This window comes from Ambystoma mexicanum, chromosome 5q, assembly GCF_040938575.1.
Source record: "Ambystoma mexicanum isolate Mex_15411 chromosome 5q, UKY_AmexF1_1, whole genome shotgun sequence".
In the NCBI taxonomy this organism is placed as follows: Eukaryota; Metazoa; Chordata; class Amphibia; order Caudata; family Ambystomatidae; genus Ambystoma; species Ambystoma mexicanum.
In genome coordinates, this window is record NC_090933.1 from 991,528,309 (window position 1) to 991,551,612 (window position 23,304).

Sequence of the window (23,304 nt, forward strand, 5' to 3'; positions counted from 1 at the left end):
AGCAGTTTTGGTGGCTGGCGATGTGATAGCTAGATTGATGCTAGATATAGGTGATCTGTTGTGATAGTTGTATGGCTGTTGGTGGGTAAAGTGGAGCCTTGAAGTTGGCCTGTTGTTTCTAGTCCTGGTGCTGCAGGGTAGGCTATAGTGTTTAGGTGATGTCTGAATGAGAATAGTGAGTGGAGCAACTATATATGTGGACAATAAACTATTGTCAGGGGAGGGAGTATTATAATCGGTACGGTGGAGTCTAGTACCAAGTTTCTGGTTTCGCACAAGAATTGAGGGATGGCGGTTTACTGCGGGGGCTATGTGGTTAGATATCGGAGTCCGGTTAAGTGTGGCATGGTAGTATTGTGAACAAAGTCTCAAGTTTCTAGCCTGGGTAGAGCAAGGTTGGTTAGGGGTGGGTTTGGAGGCAAAGTGTTGTATCCAAAGGGCAGGTGCATTCAGGTAAGGATTAGAGTAAGTCATGATGGTAGAAAACTTAGGGTGGTACAAGTAAGGTGTAGTGGTAGCTAGAGCGTGTAGGTGAAGGTACTGTGTTGTGGTGGTATGGGGGATAGAGATGTCGTGAGGGGTCACAGACAGTACCCAGAAGAGGAGCAGGAGGCGTGTTATGGAGCGTTGTATGGACCACAGGGTGGGTGGTTGTGGTGATTTGCATGTGCTGAAGGTCTGGAGGGGTGAGGGTGCAGAAGTCAGGGGCATTTTGATCGAATGAGGCAGATCGAAGTAATGCTGACACAGTGCAGTTCCAGGTGGATAGGTATACAGTCGCCTGCTAAAGAGCAGTTGTCTAAGAATAAAAACACTGGCAATGAGGTAAATTAAGCAAGAGAGTGAGCACATCAGATTATGCTCCGACAGACAGCAACACAATATGGTAGATAACTCTGATAATAATTAGAGTTTAATCAGATAGTAGAAGCAATGCTGCGCATGGTGATGTCAGGCGGTATTAAGATAGGTATTATAGGTGTGCTCTATCCCACCACCTATGCACCATGGGTGGCAGGTTGGGCATCCATCTTTTTGTGTGTTTAAACACACGGTTTTGGAGGCTTCTGGCGCACACAAAAGTTTTGCCACCATTGTTGCTGTTTCTTGCACCATAACTATCAGAGTGATGCTGCATAGCACAGCAGGATGGGTCAATACATCCCACAGGTTGTTTGTTTAACACAGGCCGTCTATTTTATTCCAATGGCCATACTAAACGTTATGTATATACCTCTTTTTAGCAAGCTTCTATATGCTTTTTCTACCTTGTGTTACAGCATATTTACAGTTATCGGTCAGCAAGTACCTTCATCTTCTTATTTTCACAATTACTCCCTCTTTAGGTACATGTTTTCCCTTAGTGCTTCAGTTACATTATCAGTCTTAAGTATTTCCATATCGTTTCAGCATAGGTTTATAAGTCTTCCTATGACATCATTCTGTTGTCGTCAGACTTTTACTTAGAGTTCATCCATATTACCCATTATTGCATTCTGGCACTTTGGCAGTGGACTTCCTACCTAGTAGCATCCTTCCATTGTCTCAACGTGAGCGTATCTTCTGAATGGCTGCCTGAGTGCATATCGTCTGTCATATAATTAAAGCGGTATAGACATGTTGCATGGGTTCTCAATTGTGACTCTTCGTTTGCTATTCCAGTAGGACGGTGGTAAGGGGGTGGGTTTAGAGAAGAGGCATCCACCTGCTCCTCTGCAAAAATGCAGGCAGTACACAATGGTGGGTCTACATCCATTAGCTGCTAAAATAGCTCAATGCACTAATGCATCAACTGCAGCTATTTCTGTGCAACCTGAAGTCACAGGTTCGGCCTCTTATCCTTCTGCAAAGTGAAGACCATTGAGTTGGGTAGTAATACACACACTTCTGTTATCTCTCTAATCAGCGTCACCGTGAGCCTAATAAATGCCAATATGTTATTTTGCAATTCTAAACTTAAGGCAACGTTTTTTTAGTATAACTTGGAAACTGAATGGGAATACAATTATTCAGCTGTACTTTTGTGTGCTAGTGGTGCTATAGTAAGCAGACTGTAAATACTAGTTTATCTTTCAATATATGTTCATGTTTGTTTAACATTCTGCATCTTGTATTAAGGCACTAACTCCATTTTCCGCTATCTTATCCCCAATTTCAGAAGTTACATTGGAGGAATGACATGTGAACTCCTTGTACCGAACTCAGATACTCTGTAAGTAGTATTGTTTATATTGCATTTCTAGGTGCGTCTTAGTGATTTACTAATATGGTAGGGCATTTCAATAGTTTGCACTTTAATCCACCCTGTTACGGCCATCATAAGCCACTGGAAAGCCAGCGGGGTCTGTGGCAGGTACATTGAGGTCATTGACTAATACCCCGGTCAGTTTGAAAATACCCTCTTAGCTCCCAGTGCTTGCTTGCTTGCTTTCTTCCTTTCTTCCTTTCTTTCTTTCTTTCTTTCTCCTTCTCTTTTTCTCTCTCTCTTTTCTCTCACCCTGTTGTTCTCTCTTTTTCCTTCTGTTCTTCTTCCCCTACTCCCTCTCTCTCCCTCATTCTCAAAAGTTAACACTTTTGTTTGGGTAACGTTCCTGCAATGGGACAGTTTTTCTGGAAAAGAGTTAAGGTCATGAAGATAAAATGTGCATTTGTCACAACTACTGGACGTGCATAAGTGTAACTTCAACCCGAAAACAGCATTCACGTACTAAATCCCTATTGTATAATCTACGTGTCTTTAAGGGCCTGCAACTTGTGGCTCTACAGATGTTGTGGACTAAAGCTTCCTTCGGCAGTACGCAGCACAGCCAATGGCAAGGGGTTATGGGAGTTGTAGTCTGAAATATCTGGAGAGGGCAGGTTGCAGACTGCCTAGATGGGGAGTCCTTAGGTGCCTGTACCTGACTAGGGAAACAAGGAGAGATTCTGCCATTTTGACTAGTGAATGTGTACTCATCACTTCAACCCAACCCAAAGCAGGACAGCGACTCAAAAATGCTTGTGGATTCCCGATTTACGAAGTTACTATTGAAAACCTACTTACACTCTAGGTGGGTGAACATGTAGGGTATTAAATTATTAAACTTCTGAAAAAGTGTGAAATTAATATTCATATTTTTCCCCAAAGGTACGGTTTACAGCTTATCAGCCAAGACATGGGAATCATGGTGTGCAAAATGACCGGGACATATGTTGGTAAGTCGCAGTTTCGAGTGAGGATGTTTGGTTTTTTGAGCTCTGGAGAGACCCCATACTCACCCAGTACTGTTTATTGTTTTGTACAGGCCATCAAAACATCAGTTTCATCCTGGATGCAGAGTATGGGCGGTAAGTCACATTCCACATATTTCAAATAACTGACATGCCTTCCTTCATACTTGGGTCATGCTTCGGATCATACTTACAGACATAGAACCTGTCATACCTTTGATGAACGAGCCGTTAGGCTTCTATTTCTTGAGCCCTCACAAACATTTGTACTCATTTCTCAAAAAGGGAAGTCTTCTTGAAAGTGTAGAGCGCGCAGTGGGATAGGAAAGGGAGTGCACGTCTGTACCCATATGGCAAGTCCATGTGTTTCTTTGCATAGATAGCATTCACCTCCCGGGTATTTCAAGTAACGAAAAGAAGATCAAAACATCCACTTTAATGTTAAGTATAAAAGATGCATTTTCGATCAAAATCAACACAATTTATCCCTCTTTATCGAGGAATTTCGCTCTACAAGCAAAGAAAAAGCATAAACTGTGGGTCTGCAAACTCTCTCAGGGTAATGCCCACTCTGAAGATTTTGATCAATTTAAACACAAATGGGTGTGTGTTCAGAAGTTCAGCCATTCTCAGAGGAGAGGCTGTAAGTGCACTCCTTGCAAAGACGAGCCTGCACAAGGCAGCCACGTGTCTGTGTGCATGGACAGTGCCAAGCGAATCGGTACGTTTAGAGGCAGACCCACCACATGGTCCTAGACATTGCAGGTTATGCCTGAGGCATGCCCACCGCCATGGTCCTAGACATTGCAGGTTATGCCTGAGGCATGCCCACCGCCATGGTCCTAGAGTCTAGACTTTGCAGATTATGCCTGAGGCATGCCCACCGCCATGGTCCTAGGGTCTAGACTTTGCAGATTATAGCTGAGGCATGCCCACCGCCAGGTTCCTAGACATTGCAGGTTATGCCTGAGGCATTCCCACCGCCATGATCCTAGACATTTCAGGTTATGCCTGAGGCATGCCCACCGCCATGATCCTAGACATTGCAGGTTATGCCTGAGGCATGCCCACCGCCAGGGTCCTAGATATGGCAGGTAATGCCTGAGGCATGCCCACCGCCAGGGTCCTAGACATTGCGGGTTATGCCTGAGGCATGCCCACCGCCAGGGCCCTAAACATTGCAGGTTATGCCTGAGGCATGCCCACCGCCAAGGCCCTAGACATTGCAGGTTATGCCTGAGGCATGCCCACCGCCAGGGCCCTAGACATAGACATTGCTGGTTATGCCTGAGGCATGCCCACCGCCAGAGTCAAGGGTCCTAGACATTGCAGGTTATGCCTGAGGCATTCCCACCGCCAGGGCCCTAGACATTGCAGGTCATGCCTGAGGCATGCCCACTGCCAGGGTCCTAGACATTGCAGGTTATGCCTGTGGCATGCCCACCGCCAGGGTCCTAGAGATTGCAGTTTACGCCTGAGGCATGCCCACCGCCGGGGTCTTACATATTGCAGGTAATGCCTGAGGCATGCCCACCGCCAGCGTCCTAGACATTGCAGGTAATGCCTGAGGCACGCCCACCGCCAGGGCCCTAAACATTGCAGGTTATGCCTGAGGCATGCCCACCGCCAAGGCCCTAGACATTGCAGGTTATGCCTGAGGCATGCCCACCGCCAGGGCCCTAGACATAGACATTGCAGGTTATGCCTGAGGCATGCCCACCGCCAGAGTCCAGGGTCCTAGACATTGCAGGTTATGCCTGAGGCATGCCCACCGCCAGGGCCCTAGACATAGACATTGCAGGTTATGCCTGAGGCATGCCCACCGCCAGGGTCCAGGGTCCTAGACATTGCAGGTTATGCCTGAGGCATGCCAACCACCAGGGCCCTAGACATTGCAGGTTATGCCTGAGGCCCTGGTGGTGGGGATGTCTCAGGCATAACCTGCAATATCTAGGGCCCTGGAGGTGGGCATGCCTTAGGCATAACCTGCAATGTCTAGGGCCCCATTGCCAGGGCCCTAGACATTGCAGGTTATGCCTGAGGCATGTCGTCCTAGTTATTCCACCAGATTATTATTACACCAAGGAATAACACACATTGAGCTTTTAATTAATTAATATAACCAGCGTAAAAAGTGTAGTCACATGACTAAATCCTGACTTCTAATCCTCTTATACGAATCATAGGACATCAACTCAACAAAAAAGTATGAATTGAAATACCTCCGCAAAGCCTTTTCCTGAGCCAATTAGTACCTTTCCTTTTTTGCTGTATCATTGGATCAACGGCCGCATTTCAAATAAGTAATGTTTTTCAGTAGAAGGTTAAAATCTTTGCTCTCTGCCATGATAGCCCCATGGTATAGGCTTGTGGAATGAGGGGCTTGGTGTTGTAACGCTGTACCATGGAAAGTGCAAACGTAGATAAGCCCCAGTAAGTCTGTCACTTGGAGAAAGATCATGCCACAAAAGGTTGGTGTCTGTTTCAGGAGGCATAAGGTATATATCAGGAGGCCCCCTATCCTCATTGCGAAACCCAATAGCGCTCATATTATTCAAAGTAGCTGTTTCTGGGGCAAAATGAGGAGGCTTGAGTGCTAAAGGGCCGCATTCTCTTGTAAGACAATTCATATGTGAGGCCCTAGACCCTTTCAAAGAGCGTTCGAGCTGTCTCGTGAGGCAGGAAGGGCACTCCAACAGGTCTACGATCTATTTCAAGAGGTGAAATATCTGTTTCAGAGACTGCAATAGCTCTTTCTGCTGAACATATCTTTCAGGGCCTGAGGGCTATTTCTCCAGGCCTGATAGCTCTTTCAAGAGTTGTGCAGCAGGAATGAGGTAACACTTTTTTGAATGAGCATGAACACATTTTTATGGGGGTAATAGCCTTTGAAGGGTCCCAATAGCTCTTTAAAGTGGCCTGGGATCAGCTCTAGATACCATGAAAGCTCTTTTAAGAAGCCCAATAATAATATCAGGAGACTAATCTCTGTCAGATATCCCAAAATCTCGTTCATGGGGCCTGAGAGCTTCTTCAGAAGGCACGAGAGCCTTTCCAAGCATTATAAGAGCTCTTTTAGCAGAAATGCAAGTTCTTTTAGTAGGTAAGGGAATTATGTTAAATGACCTTACAGCTCTTTCATTTTGCCAGATCACTTTCTTAGATGGCCCATACCTCTTTCAGATCACTTGATTATGATTTTTGCTGGGGGCTTGATAGCCCTTTGAACAGGACTAAAATGTCATTTAGATGCATCACTGAGACGCTATTTTTATTTTTTTGTTTTTGTCTACAGCACACAACTAGCTCGAGATCGATGCCAGGGTGCCACCATTTGGCTTGGCATTTTATACAGTAGCATATTACTTTTGGTGGGGGAGGGTGGCATTTCCAGGGAGATATTCAGAGAGCCAATATTTTATTTTGATGCCACAGCGGCTTTTTCTAAGAGTCAATTCGATCCTTCCCAAAGAAATTCAACTCCTTCACTAACCCAGATTGCTATTTAAAGGTACAAGATTCGACCTTTGTGAGCATAATCGCTTACTCAGCAGAAATGATAACTTTCAAGTGTTCTGATAATTCTTTTATATGGCTCTTTCAAGAATCCCAACACATTTTTCGGGAGCAAGTAAGAAAGTTCAGCTGACTTAATAGATCTTTAAGATGGAAGTTTAGCCTTTTCCTTAATAAATCTTAAAGATGGCAGTTTAGCTTTTTCCTTAATAGATATTTAAGATGGAAGTTTAGCTTTTTCCTTAATATATCTTTAAGATGGAAGTTTAGCTTTTTCCTTAATAGATCTTTAAGATGGAAGTTTAGCCTTTTCCTTAATAAATCTTAAAGATGGCAGTTTAGCTTTTTCCTTAATAGATATTTAAGATGGAAGTTTAGCTTTTTCCTTAATATATCTTTAAGATGGAAGTTTAGCTTTTTCCTTAATAGATCTTTAAGATGGAAGTTTAGCCTTTTCCTTAATAGATCTTTAAGATAGCAGTTTAGATTTTTCCTTAATAGATCTTTAAAATGGCAGTTTAGCTTTTTCCTTAATAGATCTTTAAGATGGAAGTTTAGCTTTTTCGTTGGGGCTGATAGCTTTTTAAAAAATCTGTCCACTTTTTAGGAGTGCAGATGACTGTGTCACTGGCACCTGAAAGCTTGTCATGTCCTGATAATCTTTTTTTTATGAGACTGGAGAAATGTTTGAGAGGGCAGAGCATACTTAAAAAAAATCTTTCTTAAATGTCTGTAATTTAGCCAACGTAGATTCAAATATGCACACGTTAAACCTTTCAAGGGTATTAATGTATGAGTTACTTAAGAACATTTCTAAGATGTTGCTTGAGCCAAAACCTGTGCATGTTTGTGAAATCCCTTTAGTCGTGTTTTCCTAAGTATGCTCATGTGTCTGCACCCCACAGGAGTTCTCCACAGTCGGCGACCTACTTTGTTTCTTCACTGAATAAGATTACAATGTTTCAGACCTACGCAGGTATGTATTTTAATTCTCCCCAATTGGGGGTGCAACAAATGTGTTCACAGTTTATTTCAGAAATCTAAGAAATGCTTTCCAGAGATAGTGGTCCCAAACTACAACACATACAGATAACGTATAGCTTGTGTATGCTTTAATGTTATGGTAAGGGGAGCATGGGGTGCACAATGTGGCAGCCGTGCCACATGTGATTGGCTTTCATATGCTTATGGCTCAGTTTTATAGCATGGAAGACAGTCCTTCTGGTGTGAATTACCCAATGCGAAACAGGCTGCGCATTGCAGGAACTGGAACACGCTTAGTAAGAGAGACACAGTGAGTTTAACTCTATTATTACCCTCCTATCTTGTTGCCATTGTGGCAGGATCACACACATGGGAATCACAAGGACTTTTTTCGGTTCCATGTAATAATGTCTCCATAAAAATATCGCCATGCAAATGAATTGCAGTAAAATTGATGTTTTTTGAGGGTACACCCCTGCAACACACCCGCTTCCCCTGTCCCTATATATATGGTCACCTATATAATGTCACCACAAGCTTTTCCCGGCAACATTATAAATGGCGACCATATATATAGGGATATTATTACCTGATACCCTTTCTTCCTCTGTCGACTTATATTTTATAGCGAGTAGTATTTTTTCAATGTGTATGTATTGTATTGAGTTTAAAAAGTGCTTATAGTTGAAGTTGGCGACTTCTGAGTTCTCACACATCAATAGGGTGAAGGGGATACAAGAGCAGGGCAGTAACTGAGACTTCCCTGTTAAGTACTATTTTGCTCCTACCGAAGTGTGTGCATATAACACACAATTGGGTTTGGCTTGAGTCGATATCAGAATGGAGAAGGTCCTATTTAAGCAATAGAACCCGAACGAAGCGAGGGCCTTACCGAAGGCCCCGGGGCATTACCAGAGTCGGTAATTCCCCCGACGCGAGGGTTCTATTGCTATTAGTACCCCGGCCTGCAAAATGTGCGTGACCGGGGCACTAAAAAGCTTTTTTTTTTCTCCCGCCATGGAAAGGGAAAACTCAGTCCGTTTTCCCTTTCCATGGCGGCCATCGGGAGCGGACGCGCTGGGAACACAAGTGTTCCCAGCGCGTCCGCTCCCGAAAAAGGATTAAAACGAAGGTAAGTGGGGTTGGGAGGGTGGGAGTGGGACGGGGGAAGAGGGAAAAACCCGGCGGGGGACGAGGGAAGCCCCCAGCCGTGTGGAGGCGCAGAGCGGGGATGGCCCCACTCCGAGTCTCCACACGGCTGGAGGCTTCCCTTGGCCCCCCCCGGGGACGTAGGACCAAGAAGGTAAGTTGGGGGGGCGGGTATTAGGGAGGGAAGGGAATAAAAAAAAAAAGACTAACCTGTGTCCCCGGCGTGGGGCGAAGGCGGCCTCTCAGCCACGGGGAGGCTCAGAGCGGGGATGGCCCCGCTTCGAGCCTCCTCATTGGCTGAGGGGTTGGTACACCCCCCGCCGGGGACAAAGGCCGTGGAATCCCGACGGATGGATTCCCGGCTGGGTAGGGACCTGGCGAGAGCCAATCAGAATGCTTGTTGCATTCAGATTGTCTCTCGCTGGGTTACTAATGGATTAAATGCATCCTTTTTTGGGTAAAGCATGCACCATGCAAATGGGCAAACTGACCACTTTAACATTAAATCGTCAGCATTTAAAAAAATAGTATACTATACCAGAGGAGCAGAACTAAGATTGGGGGGAGAGAGTTCTATATCTCTGGTGCAGCAATCGAGAATTCACGACCCTCCGAGGTTCGGTGTAGTGCAGCGGGAGTGTCGGAATCCCTTAGCCCTGCAGCTGAGGTGTGGGACTCTGCGCCACGGGGTTAAAGATGCACTCACAAGCGTGCACACTTCTCATTTGACTGCTACTACAGAATGTACTAGCTTACTTATATTCGTGCATGTGGGCTGTGGGGACCCATATTAAGTGTTCCTGAAAAATATGCACTCAATGATTTTTCAGAAAAAAGTAATTTAATACCTGTGACCTTTTCGTTTGATTTTTTTCCAGTGGTTTCTGCAATCACACCCGCTTCTGGAAGCATGAAAGGTGGCACTCTACTAACAATAAGTGGCCAGTACTTTGATGACACAGACCAACCTATTCGTGTTTCTCTTGGAGGTATGCAGCCTTTAGTCTTTTCTTTCTTTTTTTATTACACAGTTCTTTGCTCTAATATCCGAGCATGCGTTACTTGCAGAGTGCAATTTGCAAACACAATCACCACTAGGCGTGGATGCTGCTGTAACGGACCAGTGTTCACATCACCAGCCTCTCATATGTGTTCTGATTCATTGCTTGCTTTTCTAGCCCCTGTTCGGTATGGGCCCCCTGGTGTTGTCTTTGACAGAGATCTCCTTCACTTTCCAAGTGAATGAGGGCGCCTACTAAGAGATGTGCTACGATATGATATGGCATTTATAACGCGCATAGTGTTTCAAAGTGCGACGAGGCACGGGAGGGGGAACAGAGGGAAGACAGAGACAACGATCTTACTAGGCCAGGTGACATTGAGATCGTGCAAGTGCAGGGGAGGGGGGATAGGTCAGCAATATATTAAAAGCTGTACCTAACTTCGGTTAAAAAGAAAGCGCACGTTGTGTTTTTCTGATGTACACCTATCCATGAATAGGCAAAAAATAGCGCCATCAATGGATGATCAATATACAGTAGATTCAATTTGCATTTAAATAAGTTGCAAAATGTTTTGACTACTACAGCCAGGACATACCCCTGTTCAGTATAGATTGAAGCAATTTGGAGGCATATGAACCTACTTCATAAGATGCAGGATTGAAACAATTTGACACATTTGAACCTACTTCCGAAGATGCTAGATTGAAGCAATTTGGCGGCATATGAACCTACTTCACAAGATGCCAGATTGAAGCAATTTGGCGGCATGTAAACCTACTTCACAAGATGCCAGATTGAAGCAATTTGGTGGCATGTAACCCTACTTCACAAGATGCCAGATTGAAGCAATTTGGCGGCATATGAACCTACTTCACAAGATGCCAGATTGAAGCAATTTGGCGGCATATGAACCTACTTCACAAGATGCCAGATTGAAGCAATTTGGCGGCATGTAAACCTACTTCACAAGATGCCAGATTGAAGCAATTTGGTGGCATGTAACCCTACTTCACAAGATGCCAGATTGAAGCAATTTGGCGGCATATGAACCTACTTCACAAGATGCCAGATTGAAGCAACTTGGCGGCATATGAACCTACTTCACAAGATGCCAGATTGAAGCAATTTGGCTGCATGCTCACGGTTTGGCTTTTTGGTGCTCCCACCCAACACACCTCCAACCTAAGGATGGTATCATCCAATTCCAGAGGCTTTTCAAAGCTCCCCAGTGTGCATATGTTGACATTTCCCTGAACCAAGAAGCAGTTCTCTTTCCAGTCCTTATTTCCTGATCCCTCCTTTTTCTAGACTGATTTCCTATCTTGCATCCTTTGGCCAGAGGTCTCAGACCTGCCACTCCATCACAGGTGCTGGCGACTTTGTAATCTCGTCCTGGTCAAAGATTTCTTCATGGATCTGTCCCATTGCGCGAGAGTTGCGTGAAGTGCTCTGGTAAGGTGCTAGACAAAAAAAGGACTTGTTGAGCACCTTAACAACATCTAAAATTAAATAGATAGAGGGCAAATGCCATTAAGCTGCATTTTCTTCAAGAGTTTCTAAAATGTTGCTTCAGTTTTTGTAATTCACAAAGGGCAGTTATTCAAAGAGAACGGCACTTAATGGGAAAACTGGAATCTAGTCAGAGTGAATTTGTAACCTTTAACGGGAGGATGAATGCCAAGCTATAGGTTTCTAAAAAGGTGAAAGCACGGTATTTCTGTGTGCAAGGCAGGCAATACAGTGGTTTGTGTGGCACGACTATAATTTCAAATTCGAAATGTGGCTGCACGCCGCTCACAGTAAATTGTATGAGGGCTCTGAGGTGGAATCCCCTTTGTAAGAAGGATGCTATTTGGCAATTTGACCCCATTGCATTACATTTATCTGTTACTAGTGCACTGACCACCGCCACATATTCAAATATAGGAAAGGATTGTACAATAGCTCATATTTACTGAAGATTAGAGAAGAACGCTTCCAACTCTGCTTCTAGGGGAGAAAAGGTGGAACTGCGGCTTTATCAAGAGACCCAACAAGGACTGAATTTACAAAGTAAACCAGACGGACTGAGTACAGCCTGTGGTTTCATATGAATTGCAATGACTTTTCTGCATGCAAGGCAGTCCTTTTCTTCCTTCAGCCCAAAGCAATTGCATTCCATCCAGAGTGGTCTCGATGAAGGACAGATGTCTGGACATTCTGGAACATCTGTAGCTATCGTTGTTCAGTAGCAGCGAGGACCGCAGCATCAAGGCATGTCAAGAGGTGGATTCTAGTAGACATCAAATAGAAGATCTGAGAGGAAAACCGTGTTGGTCGCCTTATGTCAGAGACTCTGATTAGGAGAACACTGTGGGGAGACTAAGCTTTTGTTCACACTGATGGAGGAGAGTGGTGGGACCACTCCCGGGACATCCTCACGATTGCAGTGACTGACACCTCATGCTAGAGGAGAACAACATGCAGGCTCGGACGGGCTTATAGGCCAATAGACCCATGGCCAACCCAAAAAAGCAAAATGCTGGTGTGGACCACTTTTTTTGGTCAAAGTGGGCCACTTTTTTTGCAAATTTGGGCCAGTTTGATGAGGTAATTCACTCTGCAGCTAGCAGTATTGACCAGTATTGCTGAATAAATAGACTTTAAAATTTGCATCATGCTCTATAAAAAAAAAACCTCCCCTGTGGTTACTATTCAAACAGCGTCACAAAAGGAATGAATTGCCTTTTCCAACTGTGGGCCACTTTTTCATAGATGCCCGAGACAATTCTATGGCCCAGTCCGACCCTAGCAACATGATGCACAGTGGAAGTTCCTGTGCCTTTGCATGTGATGGATCTTGATTACAGGGGGTCCAGAAGGTGTGGTTTTTCACTGAGGGGTGTCAATGGTTGCACCTCCATTCTTTTGGGGTTCTCGGTAACCAGACAGAAGTCTACAATAGTCAGTAGAATGGTTAAACATTTTCATTTGGCATTTGTAAAGGTACATTCAGTAACTCCCAGCTTTACTCATTAATCATGACAGGCATGTCAGGGCACAGCTTTTGTAAAATCAGAAATGTCAAGTTTCATTACATTAATACAAATATCGATTGAGCCTGCAGTGTTCAGGCATTTTATTTAAATAGTCAAACCTGACCCACACAACCGTGCTACTTACACCTTGTTATTCCAGTCCGTGCAATATGTATTTGGACTGTTGCTTTGTACATTTTCACTAGTTTTGTATCGTAAGCTTGCCGCATTAGCATTAAAGATATAATGATTCTCCAAATGGTATGCTCAGGTCAGTTCTTTTCAGACAACATTCAGTACCAGTGCCCGGTGGCAAACATTTATAATTTCATTAGATAAGGGGACTGTGAACAAACAGATGAAGTTCTTTTTTTATATATTTTTTTTACTAAGGATCACATACGGTTTAAGTGGTGGGGACGCCAGTATCATAATATAGACACCATAGCTCCTTTTTTGGATTCTTAGACAGTAGACCATAAGGGCTTATCGAAAATGTTCTTTAATGCAAATATCTTTTTTTTCTCATGAAAATGGAAAAGTGCCATCAAAATCCAAGAAGTATAAACAATTCTTCACAATGGCTAAACATTCTTTAAAAAAATGAGGAAACGATTGGTCTGATCAGTAGCCTAAACATGGAACCTGGCAAAAGCAGTTCCTGAACTTCAAAAGTTTCACATCGACTCTCATTGTTCCCTTTTCTGCCTCTGGGGCATATTGCATCTTCCAAAGCATGGGTAGGCAACCTGTGGCTCTCCAGATGTTTTGGTCTACAACTCCCCTTAGCTCTAATTAGCGCAGTGAATGATGAGGGTTCATGGGAGTCGTAGGCAAAGGAATTGGACATCCGCCAGTTGCCTACCTCTGGTCCAAAGGAAAAATATGTTGGCGGGATTTGCATTTTCTCCTATAAGTACAGTACCCCGTTATGAATCATGGTGTCTACAGCTCTCATCTGCATTACGGTGTGTGTAAAGGAAATTACTATAATATTCATTTCTTTACCTTGCTTACAGGTGATTCGTGTTTTGTCCGAGATCATAACGACACGACAATAAGATGCAGAGCTCCGCCAAGCCCACCGAGAGACGCTTTGAATTCCATAACTGTATTTCCTGGTGAGTGCACTAAATATTGCATGTGTTTTTGTAAAGATATGATAGATTATTTATAACGCGCTTAATACCCAGAGGTTTCTAAGCGCAGACCCAGGGATCGAACCTGTGGTGCTTCGTGCCGCCTTGCTTCCAAGGCGAGCACGTGGCCCCTGAGCTATCCTCCCGAGACATGAACTCTTTTGATCTGTCTATTCTCATATTTTGTACTAAGCATAGCATCCCTGCAATTGATGCCATGGTAAGCAAAGCATCCATAATATTTCTCTTTTAAACCAAGGTGGTAAAATAAAACCCCTTAGATATTAAATTATAATATTACTCCTTTGTGCATTCTGGAGAACGGAGTCTTCTTGTTTGGCTCTTCTTTACATTTTGGCGTGGCAGTCTCTCTCCTATTGGCTAGGAACAGGTAAATTGCCCTACAACTGGGTATCCACAGACAATTCTCACTCTTCTTGTACAAAGACACAACTGTTTTTCCAAAGTTGCACACTCATGGTGTTTCCCATTTTCTAATGCTGCTTAATCCCACTTTTCTGATTGCCCACTTACTCAACACACTGTCCTCCAATGCCATCCAGTCACTCAGTGAAATACTCCAGCCGAGTGTAATTGACCACATTTAGTCAAGGCCCACACATTCATTTCCACCCTTCTCTAGACCACATATTCACTGCATGATTAGTCCAGCTCCAATCACCTCCTCAATCTCCTCCAAGCTAGTAACAACAATCCATTGATCCTCACACGTTCCTCCCACCATTCCCCAGATGCAATAGGTCTCCATCACCAAGCTAGCCCACCACCACTCTTCATCCCACAGTTCATTGCTGCCAGTGTTCCCCGTCACTCCACCATCACCGCACATGCCCCTCTGTCACTCTGTGGGTTCAGTTCCTGTGTGCACTTCTGGCACAATGGAAAAGAAATGTTCTTGGTTAATTTAGCACGCAGCCCAGGCACACTGAGGCTTTGCCAATCCAGGCACACTGAGGCTTTGCCAATCCAGCCCCTGGTAACTACAATATTATCTTGAAACTAAGCGCAGATGGTAGTCAAGCCATGCATTCGACTGAGTAAATGCCGGGTATGGTGATGCTAGCACACATACAAATAAAAATGACAGCAAACAATGGAAAGACATCACATTAGCCAAACGAACGCCCTATATAGCAAGTCATTTGGCTTGCAAGTATATTGCAAATTCAGGCGTCACAATTCTTATTCTTAAGGGCGCATACATAAACTCACTATCATAATAGTAAAAGAAGATTGTACATTTCCTATCATCCAGGTGGCCGAGGACTGAAGCTGGAAGTTTGGAATAACAGCAGCCCTACTAATTTGGAAGATGCCCTCGCCTACAATGAAAACACTACTGGCTATGCCGGTGCCTCGTGGGTCGACTCGGCTTCCTACACGTGGCCCACACAGCAGGACAACTTTGTTGCTCGTCTCAGTGGCTTCCTGGTGGTCCCAGAGTCCGGTAACTACACCTTCTTTATCCAAGGGGACGATCGCTTTGCCCTCTACTTCAGCCAGACTGGATTGCCTGCAGACAAGGTACTTACTCCCAGTTGCTATAATGTCTTTCTCTGAAGCAAAAGCTCCTTTTCCCTAAAACGTTTGACATTTTTTCAACACAATATTGTGTGAATTGTGAATGTAAAATCTGACCATATTGCCTGGCCTAAATCATGTAACTTACACCAACATGCATGATACTAACGTTTGGAAAGTTTACTGAAAACTTGAGTGTTCTGTGTATCCTAAAACAGAGTTAGTGTTCCAGCTCTTTGTAGTTATACAAAAGCTGACACAAATTGAACGTGATGGAAACAGTCTTTCTATAGAATGCTCTTTCAGGAGGTCCTGAGAGGCCACTGTTATTCCCCTTATGTAACATAGGCACATGCATGAAAGGTATGGCAGTGAAGAAAACAGTGTCGCTTTTCTGAAGCCTAATGTCCTCAACACTCATTCTCAACTGTTGACAGATTTAGGAGATACCAGGGCACACGTGACTCTCCTTTGGGTACAGCTTGGTTGGGCTGAAACCCCTGAATGGTTGACGGGATATCTAAGAAATACCATACACTGTGCAGAGTAGTTAAGAGATGAAGAACATCAAGTCCAAGTAAAGGGAATCATGTGTGCATGTAATGCCCTATTTGCACGCCTGTTAGGTTTCTACTTTAAAGTGCCCAGACCAATGGTGGCATCATTTGGAAAGTTAATATCAAATGATATTAGAATTGTTACCGACCAGCTAGCCCGCTATTTTATGGTGGTCTACCTTTGGTTGGAATTATGGAATTATGGCTTTGCCAGCAAACAGAAGAATAAGAGGATATGTGGCGACACAGCCGTCCTCGGGGGTTCTTGCTCTTGATGCATGAAGCTCTTGTTTAAGGACAAGAGAAGAAAGAGTATGAGAAACCATGAGTATCCATTGAATAGAATGGTCAATATTCTGGCAAAGATGAAATCTGCGCCCGACTTCTTTGCTAATTGAGGACACTTTCCAGAAGGTTCAGAGTCTTTTGCTGTAGCTATCCACAGTCCATAGCAATTCAGGCAGCATTAGGGTGTAGATAATAGAACTGTGCAAGGGTTCTTGCTTGTTACATTCACGCAAAATTAAGGCCAGGCACTCGCGAGCAAACGAGTTGAGTAAGATCACGCCTCTGATATAGGTAGTGGAAAAGGGACAGCAGAATGTTTAGACCAATTTAAGAGAAGTGGCTCTACGCCATAGCCATCCCAACAAGCTAAAATAGAAATGAAAATGTTTTCCTGATTCACTCATAGGTCCTTATAATAATCCAACAAAACACAAATTCGTTCATTTGAGTCCCTAAACAACAAATACACTCGTAAATGCTGCTTAAAATGTCCCTGCATTGCAGGGGGCGTTGCAGTTATTGCAATGGATTCCTCCTGGCTGTTGCAGCTGCAAAACCCCGGCAATGAGATGATTAGTAGCAGGTCACTGGCCAAAAGAATGTTTTTGAAGGCTCTTTAACCAACCTCCATGCCCTACTCATTATCATTAGTTCCAAGAGCAATGACCAGGGATTCTGTGACCTTGTTAAACCGTGAGTAGTCATTTCTGTTTTGTGCATTTTAGTATGGAGAGGAGCTCAGATAGAATAATATTGTTGTAATAATAATTGTTCTTTTATAACACACTTAATACCAGGGACCAGTTTCTAAGCACTAGCCCTGGATTCAAACCTGTGATGCTATGTATTGTCTTGCTTCCAAGACAAACGTGTTGCCCCAGAGCTACCGTCCCATCCTCCCTATTGACTTCTACACAAGTCTTTGACCACCACATATAGCAAGCAACACCTATCAATGAAAGACTTGCTAAAGCCCAATTTTTAATGGTCCAAAATAGGAATTCCTAAACGATGTAGGAAAATACTTTTTCGGCATCAACAGTAATGACGACCTTCTAAATATTTGCTTTCATAGACAGAGGTGTCAGATCAGTCAGTTTCAATAGCAAGCCTCCCATTCATCAATCCAGTTTGTGCGCAACCTCTCAGTTTTCCAACTATTTCAAACAAGTGGCCCAGATTTTAGTGAAGATCCTGTTATCAGTGTGGTTGTAAAGACAATGTAAGTCAAGGCATTGAGACGCCTAATAGTCCCATTCTGTGTGAGCAAGTGGGTTATGTCGAGAACAATTGTACAATTGAAATGGCAATGATTCACTGATTAATAGCTTTAGATGTGAACTGGATTGGGAAACTGCTAAAGGTTCAGTTGAACAATAGATATGCTTGATATTTAGCAGTGCTACATATGTGTTTGCCTAAGCCAAGTGTGAACGTCAGCAAAGGCATCACACAGTCCTGGCCTCTGATGGAGCAGTCATCTAGCCGTAGCCAAAACATGCCCAATGAAAGTGTGGGCAGTTTCTCTTTACAAACCTAGCCTGCCATAATGATCACGGACAACTCTTGGCCACCAGCCCTGTTCCACTCTGCTTATATACACCTTTCCTGAATTTCAAGCCACCCATAAACAAGAGGTGAAATCACCAGAAAAGGGGTTTCCATTTGCATTTGTATTCCAAGCTTTTATCATTTGTTTTAATCTGCACAACAACTAATTATTGAAATATTGTTTGATTGCTTTGACCCGGATGGGCACTAATGCTATTTCATAATTTTCTGTCTCTATTTCCAGGTCAAAATTGCCAGTGGCAACAGTCGCGCTAACAGTTTTTTTTCTTTTGCCTCGCAAAAATCTTCAGTTTTCCTGCTACAGGAAGAGAACGCGTAAGTTGTATATGACTTCGTCTTGTATTTGTGCCCCACCATTCAGAGAACACTCCTCTATAGTTCTCCTTCGTATTGCAGATGGAATAGCTCATCTGTTGCTTAGGCAACCAGAGGAACCAGTGAGGCCAGACTGCTTTTCACCTTTACACCATCCACTAGGTGTACAAATGCTCTGAAGGGGCTACCTGGCGGCCTGTACTGGTCTACAAAACACCCACCACATAAATAAACAAACATGGATCTCAAGCATGTCTCTTTATGAACGGGGGCTATGAGCTCTAGGATAGCAGAACAGTCTATAACACGTGTAAAAAAGTATCAAAAAATATTCCTCTTTTGATATAAAATATCAGTCAGAGTGATGATTTGTATAAAGAATATGCAGCTATAATTATCCATAATTCCAATTAATGGCATACCATCCCAACATTTGTGATGGACTATAGGGAGGAGAATCAATGTCTGAAGTGCTGGATGGCCATGCATTAGCAGTAGAGTCTTTTTTTCATTTCTATTCATCCCGCTCTACTATTTCTTTTTCTTAGTGCCACATTAATGTGTCTTTCTTTCCTAACTTGTAAAGGTGGCATAGGCCAGTAGTATTTTGTCCATGTTGTGTATCTAAATTTTAGGCACGTCACTCAGACGGGATCTGTCTGATGTATGCACATATCCGAATTTCTTGCAAACCCACTGCTCAATACTTGCATTTGTATATCTACCTTTAAAGGACACATTATTTATGTTATCGTATCTGAGCAATATACACTTTTTTCACGTATGTAGATCAAAAACATTGGAAGGCTGTTGCTATGGTTGAGGTTGACCTGACACTGGGTGTACTCAAGGTATGCTCGGGACAGGACTCCCAGGAGTTGCCTTACACAGCTTATTTGTACCAGGCGGCATGCAACATTGAACTGGGAAAAGCACCACTTTTTCCATCTGTCTCCCTAAATCCTCTATGGATCCAATACCCTGTTTGACATGTTGTAGATTCGCTTTCTCATTAAAGACATGCTTGTTTATGTGTTTATTTATTTAATGTTGTTTACTTGGTACTGCATGCTGCTCAAAGCTGCTTCATATTATTATCGAACAAAAGGGGTCGAAAGGGATTTAAGGGAGATTAAACTGGTCAGGGACCTTGACAGCTATATGAAATGGTCCGATTCCAGTTGAATAAGAACATGAACATTGGTAGACCATGCCCTTTTCCAGTAATTGAGGCGCCAATGAATGGTGTCTACAAGGAACAAAGCCCCCTCTCCCCAGTTTAAAATGGGAACTGCAAAAGTTAAATGAAATTGCATGAAACCTGAAGAAGTGGCTTAGCGGAAGATTGTTGGCTTTCCCCATTTCTGCCTCTCAGAGGAGGAAGTCTCTAACACCCTATCCTAATTTTGCATGCTACTATTTCATCCCCCTAAGTCATTTTTACCCACAGTATTGGCTAGGTATGTCTTGGCCTATTAACGGTACTGTGCAACATATGGCCAGGTGCTCACTACAGAGTTCAATATAGAAGGAATCCAGTGCAGTGAAGTATCCCGGCTTGGCTGTTGCAAAGGAAGGATTTCTGAAATGCGTATTCTCTGGGCTCAATTTATGTTTCTCTATTTTTCAGTTACTACATGGAAATCTATCTCCAGGAGATCACCATCAATGCCTTTGTTGTAGTGGGGTTGTACAAAGAAAGCTCTTCCTACATTGACCAACAAACTGCTGATGCTGTGAACGAAGTACAGGTCCTTGAATCCCACTCAACTGTAGTGCTCGAAAAACAGGTCAGTTTTTTCACATCGTCTCTCTCAGTTAGACGAAAATTGAAGTATTTCAAAGCTAAACTCTTCAATAATAAGTGATTTCTTTCTATGCTAAAATGTTAGCAAGGATGCAAGGCAAGAACCCACGTGAATTTGGTCAAATAACCTCTAGGGTCCGTTCCATTAGGCTGCAACAACCTAGGTTTTCTGGCAAACATTTTCTTGACCATAACAGTGTTTATGTCATTGATTTTTCTACTTCTCTGCCATTAATTGATGACTTTTAAGTGAGTCCGTTAAGCTGCATATATATCATAAGGCGTTTAGGTATTTGCCGTTGACACTTACCATTACCAACATCCTGGTCAAGTCAAGCAGGGCGTTATCAACTCCTCCAGGATCATTTGAGTTCAGAATGATTAATTTTCAAGGTGACCATGCATCTTGAGGAGTTCCAGTGAGGATGTAAAAGATCTACAAGTGGAGGGACAAGTCCCTTTAGATGCAAGAGACCTAAAACTAAGAGGTCACGTTTGGAGCTGTGCCTCATGATGGGGACGCCGCTCTGCTGATGCACTGGTTAAGTGAAGGAGATCATTTAAGAGAGTGCTTGATGCTTTATAGAGCACCAGCTGCTCCATAAATAAACTGATGATATTTGACATGAATGGGTTCCTTACATACATAAAAACCAAACCAAATTGATGAGTGTCAGGAAGAGTTCTTTGAGAAAAGCAAAATAGAAAAGAAAAAACAGAATCTTACATTTTGAACAACATTTGAGATTGTGTTCAGTTTGTGTCTGTTTATACAGCAGTTAATATTAGCATTCAGATTGATGGCACACACACACTCTGAGGCACACAGGGTTACAAAGAGATTTTATCAGAATGAGATAATACAGTGAGTCTATTATTAGAAGTCACTTTCCTTGTTTCACTGCCAAAAATATAACCACTAGATCAAGCCTGCTGCTTAGGGCTCCATCAAATCTGTTAGTATTTGCAGGTCTGGTCTTATCAATTCTCGCTGTACCTTTGTCCATAATGTTTTGTGATGGATAGCATGTTGGCATGAAAAGACAAACATTTTTCTTAAATGTGGGCTTTAGTGATACTATTCCATGCACGGGAAATCATGTTTTGCAACTATTTCTATCTGTTAGTTTATGTTTCTTTCTTCTACAGATCACACTACATGCTTATTCACTTTAAGGTGCTTACTGTAGCTGGTATTTGTTCGGACACAACTGAAAAAAAGGCTGATCTATGCATTTACAGAAAAACTGTGCCCCTTTAAAGCAGGGCTCTTTTCAATAAGTAATCCGACAAAGTGCAACAAGTTATCCAAAGAAGAGTGTACACCATGCTAGAAACAACACAGCTTTATTGCCCCCAAAATCTGGGAGAACAAGTTCAGACAGTCATGTGGAACTGAACTGAGTGAAGTGTTCTCAGCTCCACCCATAACAGGCTACAATATGTATACAACAAAATCACAAATTAGCATACAGTACATTAGTTACATTTTTGGGCAGTTCGAATCAAATGATTGGAACTGTGTCATCAGACCCCCAAGAACCCTATGAATTCATTATCTTTTATTGGGCAAACACATTCCCTGGAACAAAAAGCACAACAACCCTTCAAGATGTCATGACCCTTCATACACCACCTCTCAATTACATCACCATGTGCTGATCAGCAGAAAATCTCAGAATTTCGATTAGCTAGCACAGTTCATAATACACTTGATAGCTGATTGAAAGCTGATGGACCCTTGTGTTTGGAAACAGGGTGAGGCGTGAACATCATATGGAGCCCAACCAATAATATGCTATGCAAACATCAGCAAGACCATGGATATTGTTGCAACCCTAGAACACCCAGTACCATCCCCCTGGTTGGCTCTCTCAATTCCCCTCCCTTCTGCAGGATTCTGATTTACTGTATTTATTTATTGTGTTTTAGCCTATCAATCTTGCTTGGGCCTTCCAGGTGCCTAGAACCATGGCCTACAAAGTATCGCCTGAGAAGGCTCCAGCTAGATTATTTTCTCCTAAGAAAATAGTCCCCTTGCAACATTTTTTGACAATACTTGGCATCGTGTGTCATCCTGACCTTCACTGCTATAATTTTCCTGCTCCACAGCAAAATCAAAAACACATCTAAAATGAAGCCTGCAGCCTTCAACATGGGTTGATTACCAATACATTTTCTGTCTTGGGTCTACAAAAACATGGCCACCCTAATGCTTAAATATTGCTCATAAAACCCCCCTCATAAAACCCCCTAACAAAGCCTACCCCCACACATGTGCACTTCTACCCCCATGCCCCTGTTACATAAAACATATTTTCCTATTGCATTTTCCAACTGTACCTGCATGTGAAATGCATTGCTGCTTTCTGTGCTGGTTGCAGTCCCAAAACCTAAACACAAATTCATTTTCACATTTATACCAAGAGGAAGTCCTGCACAGCCAATAAGTAGGACTCGGATTTTCATTTGAAACAATTATTTTGTGTATTCATTTTTTAGTTCACATTACATTACTCAAATCTTTGTGCACGAAAATATATAAGGGTGATCAATTATTAAACACAGAATATTCATGGACTTTATAGAAATATTTGTACTTGTATTTTTATGACACAACAACAAAAGAGGGTGAGAACAATCCTATTACAACACACAAAAGATAAACTATTTATAAAATAACATCTTTTCTACACTGATATGCAGATAAATAACATTTTGGTGAAAGACAAGACATAGTTTTCATTAAAGAAAGATGATATATCTACACAGGATCACAACACATACAAAACATATGAACAATAAAATTTCAACATAGGAAAAAAAATTCCATACGAAGTTTTGGACAGTAATATCTTCAAATGTTGTTTTGGTGTACATATAATAATGTAGACGTCCTTTGGTCTTAGTTGCGCTTTATCAATCTTCAAATAAATAAATAAAGTAAATGGTCCATAAAATAATAATATTCATAAAAAACATTAAAATAGATTGTTCTATATTCAATTGTGATCAACATAAATGTATCAGTATGTGCAAAAGACATGATAACCAAATTAACAAGGGGGTCCTGGGAGTCCCTCTGCCAGACATTAGTCCTGGTTACGAGAGACTTACCCAGAGTCTTTAGCTCACTATCTTTCACAGAGAAGAAATATCCCAAACATATCAGTCTTTGTCCTGCCCTGGGGCAGTCCAGCACCG

General features: G+C 42.8%; 1 protein-coding gene across 1 annotated transcript in view; it reads left to right on the forward strand.

Moving 5' to 3' along the window:
• PKHD1L1 (PKHD1 like 1) overlaps positions 1-23,304 on the forward strand; it is a 361,418-nt gene that overhangs the window by 70,504 nt on the left and 267,610 nt on the right. Inside the window, exons 7-15 of the mRNA XM_069622133.1 lie at positions 2,159-2,212; positions 3,128-3,195; positions 3,285-3,327; positions 7,632-7,702; positions 9,738-9,848; positions 13,900-14,001; positions 15,296-15,564; positions 18,202-18,293; positions 19,924-20,083. Coding sequence (XP_069478234.1) covers positions 2,159-2,212; positions 3,128-3,195; positions 3,285-3,327; positions 7,632-7,702; positions 9,738-9,848; positions 13,900-14,001; positions 15,296-15,564; positions 18,202-18,293; positions 19,924-20,083 — 970 coding nt within the window. The remainder of the gene's footprint in view (positions 1-2,158; positions 2,213-3,127; positions 3,196-3,284; positions 3,328-7,631; positions 7,703-9,737; positions 9,849-13,899; positions 14,002-15,295; positions 15,565-18,201; positions 18,294-19,923; positions 20,084-23,304) is intronic.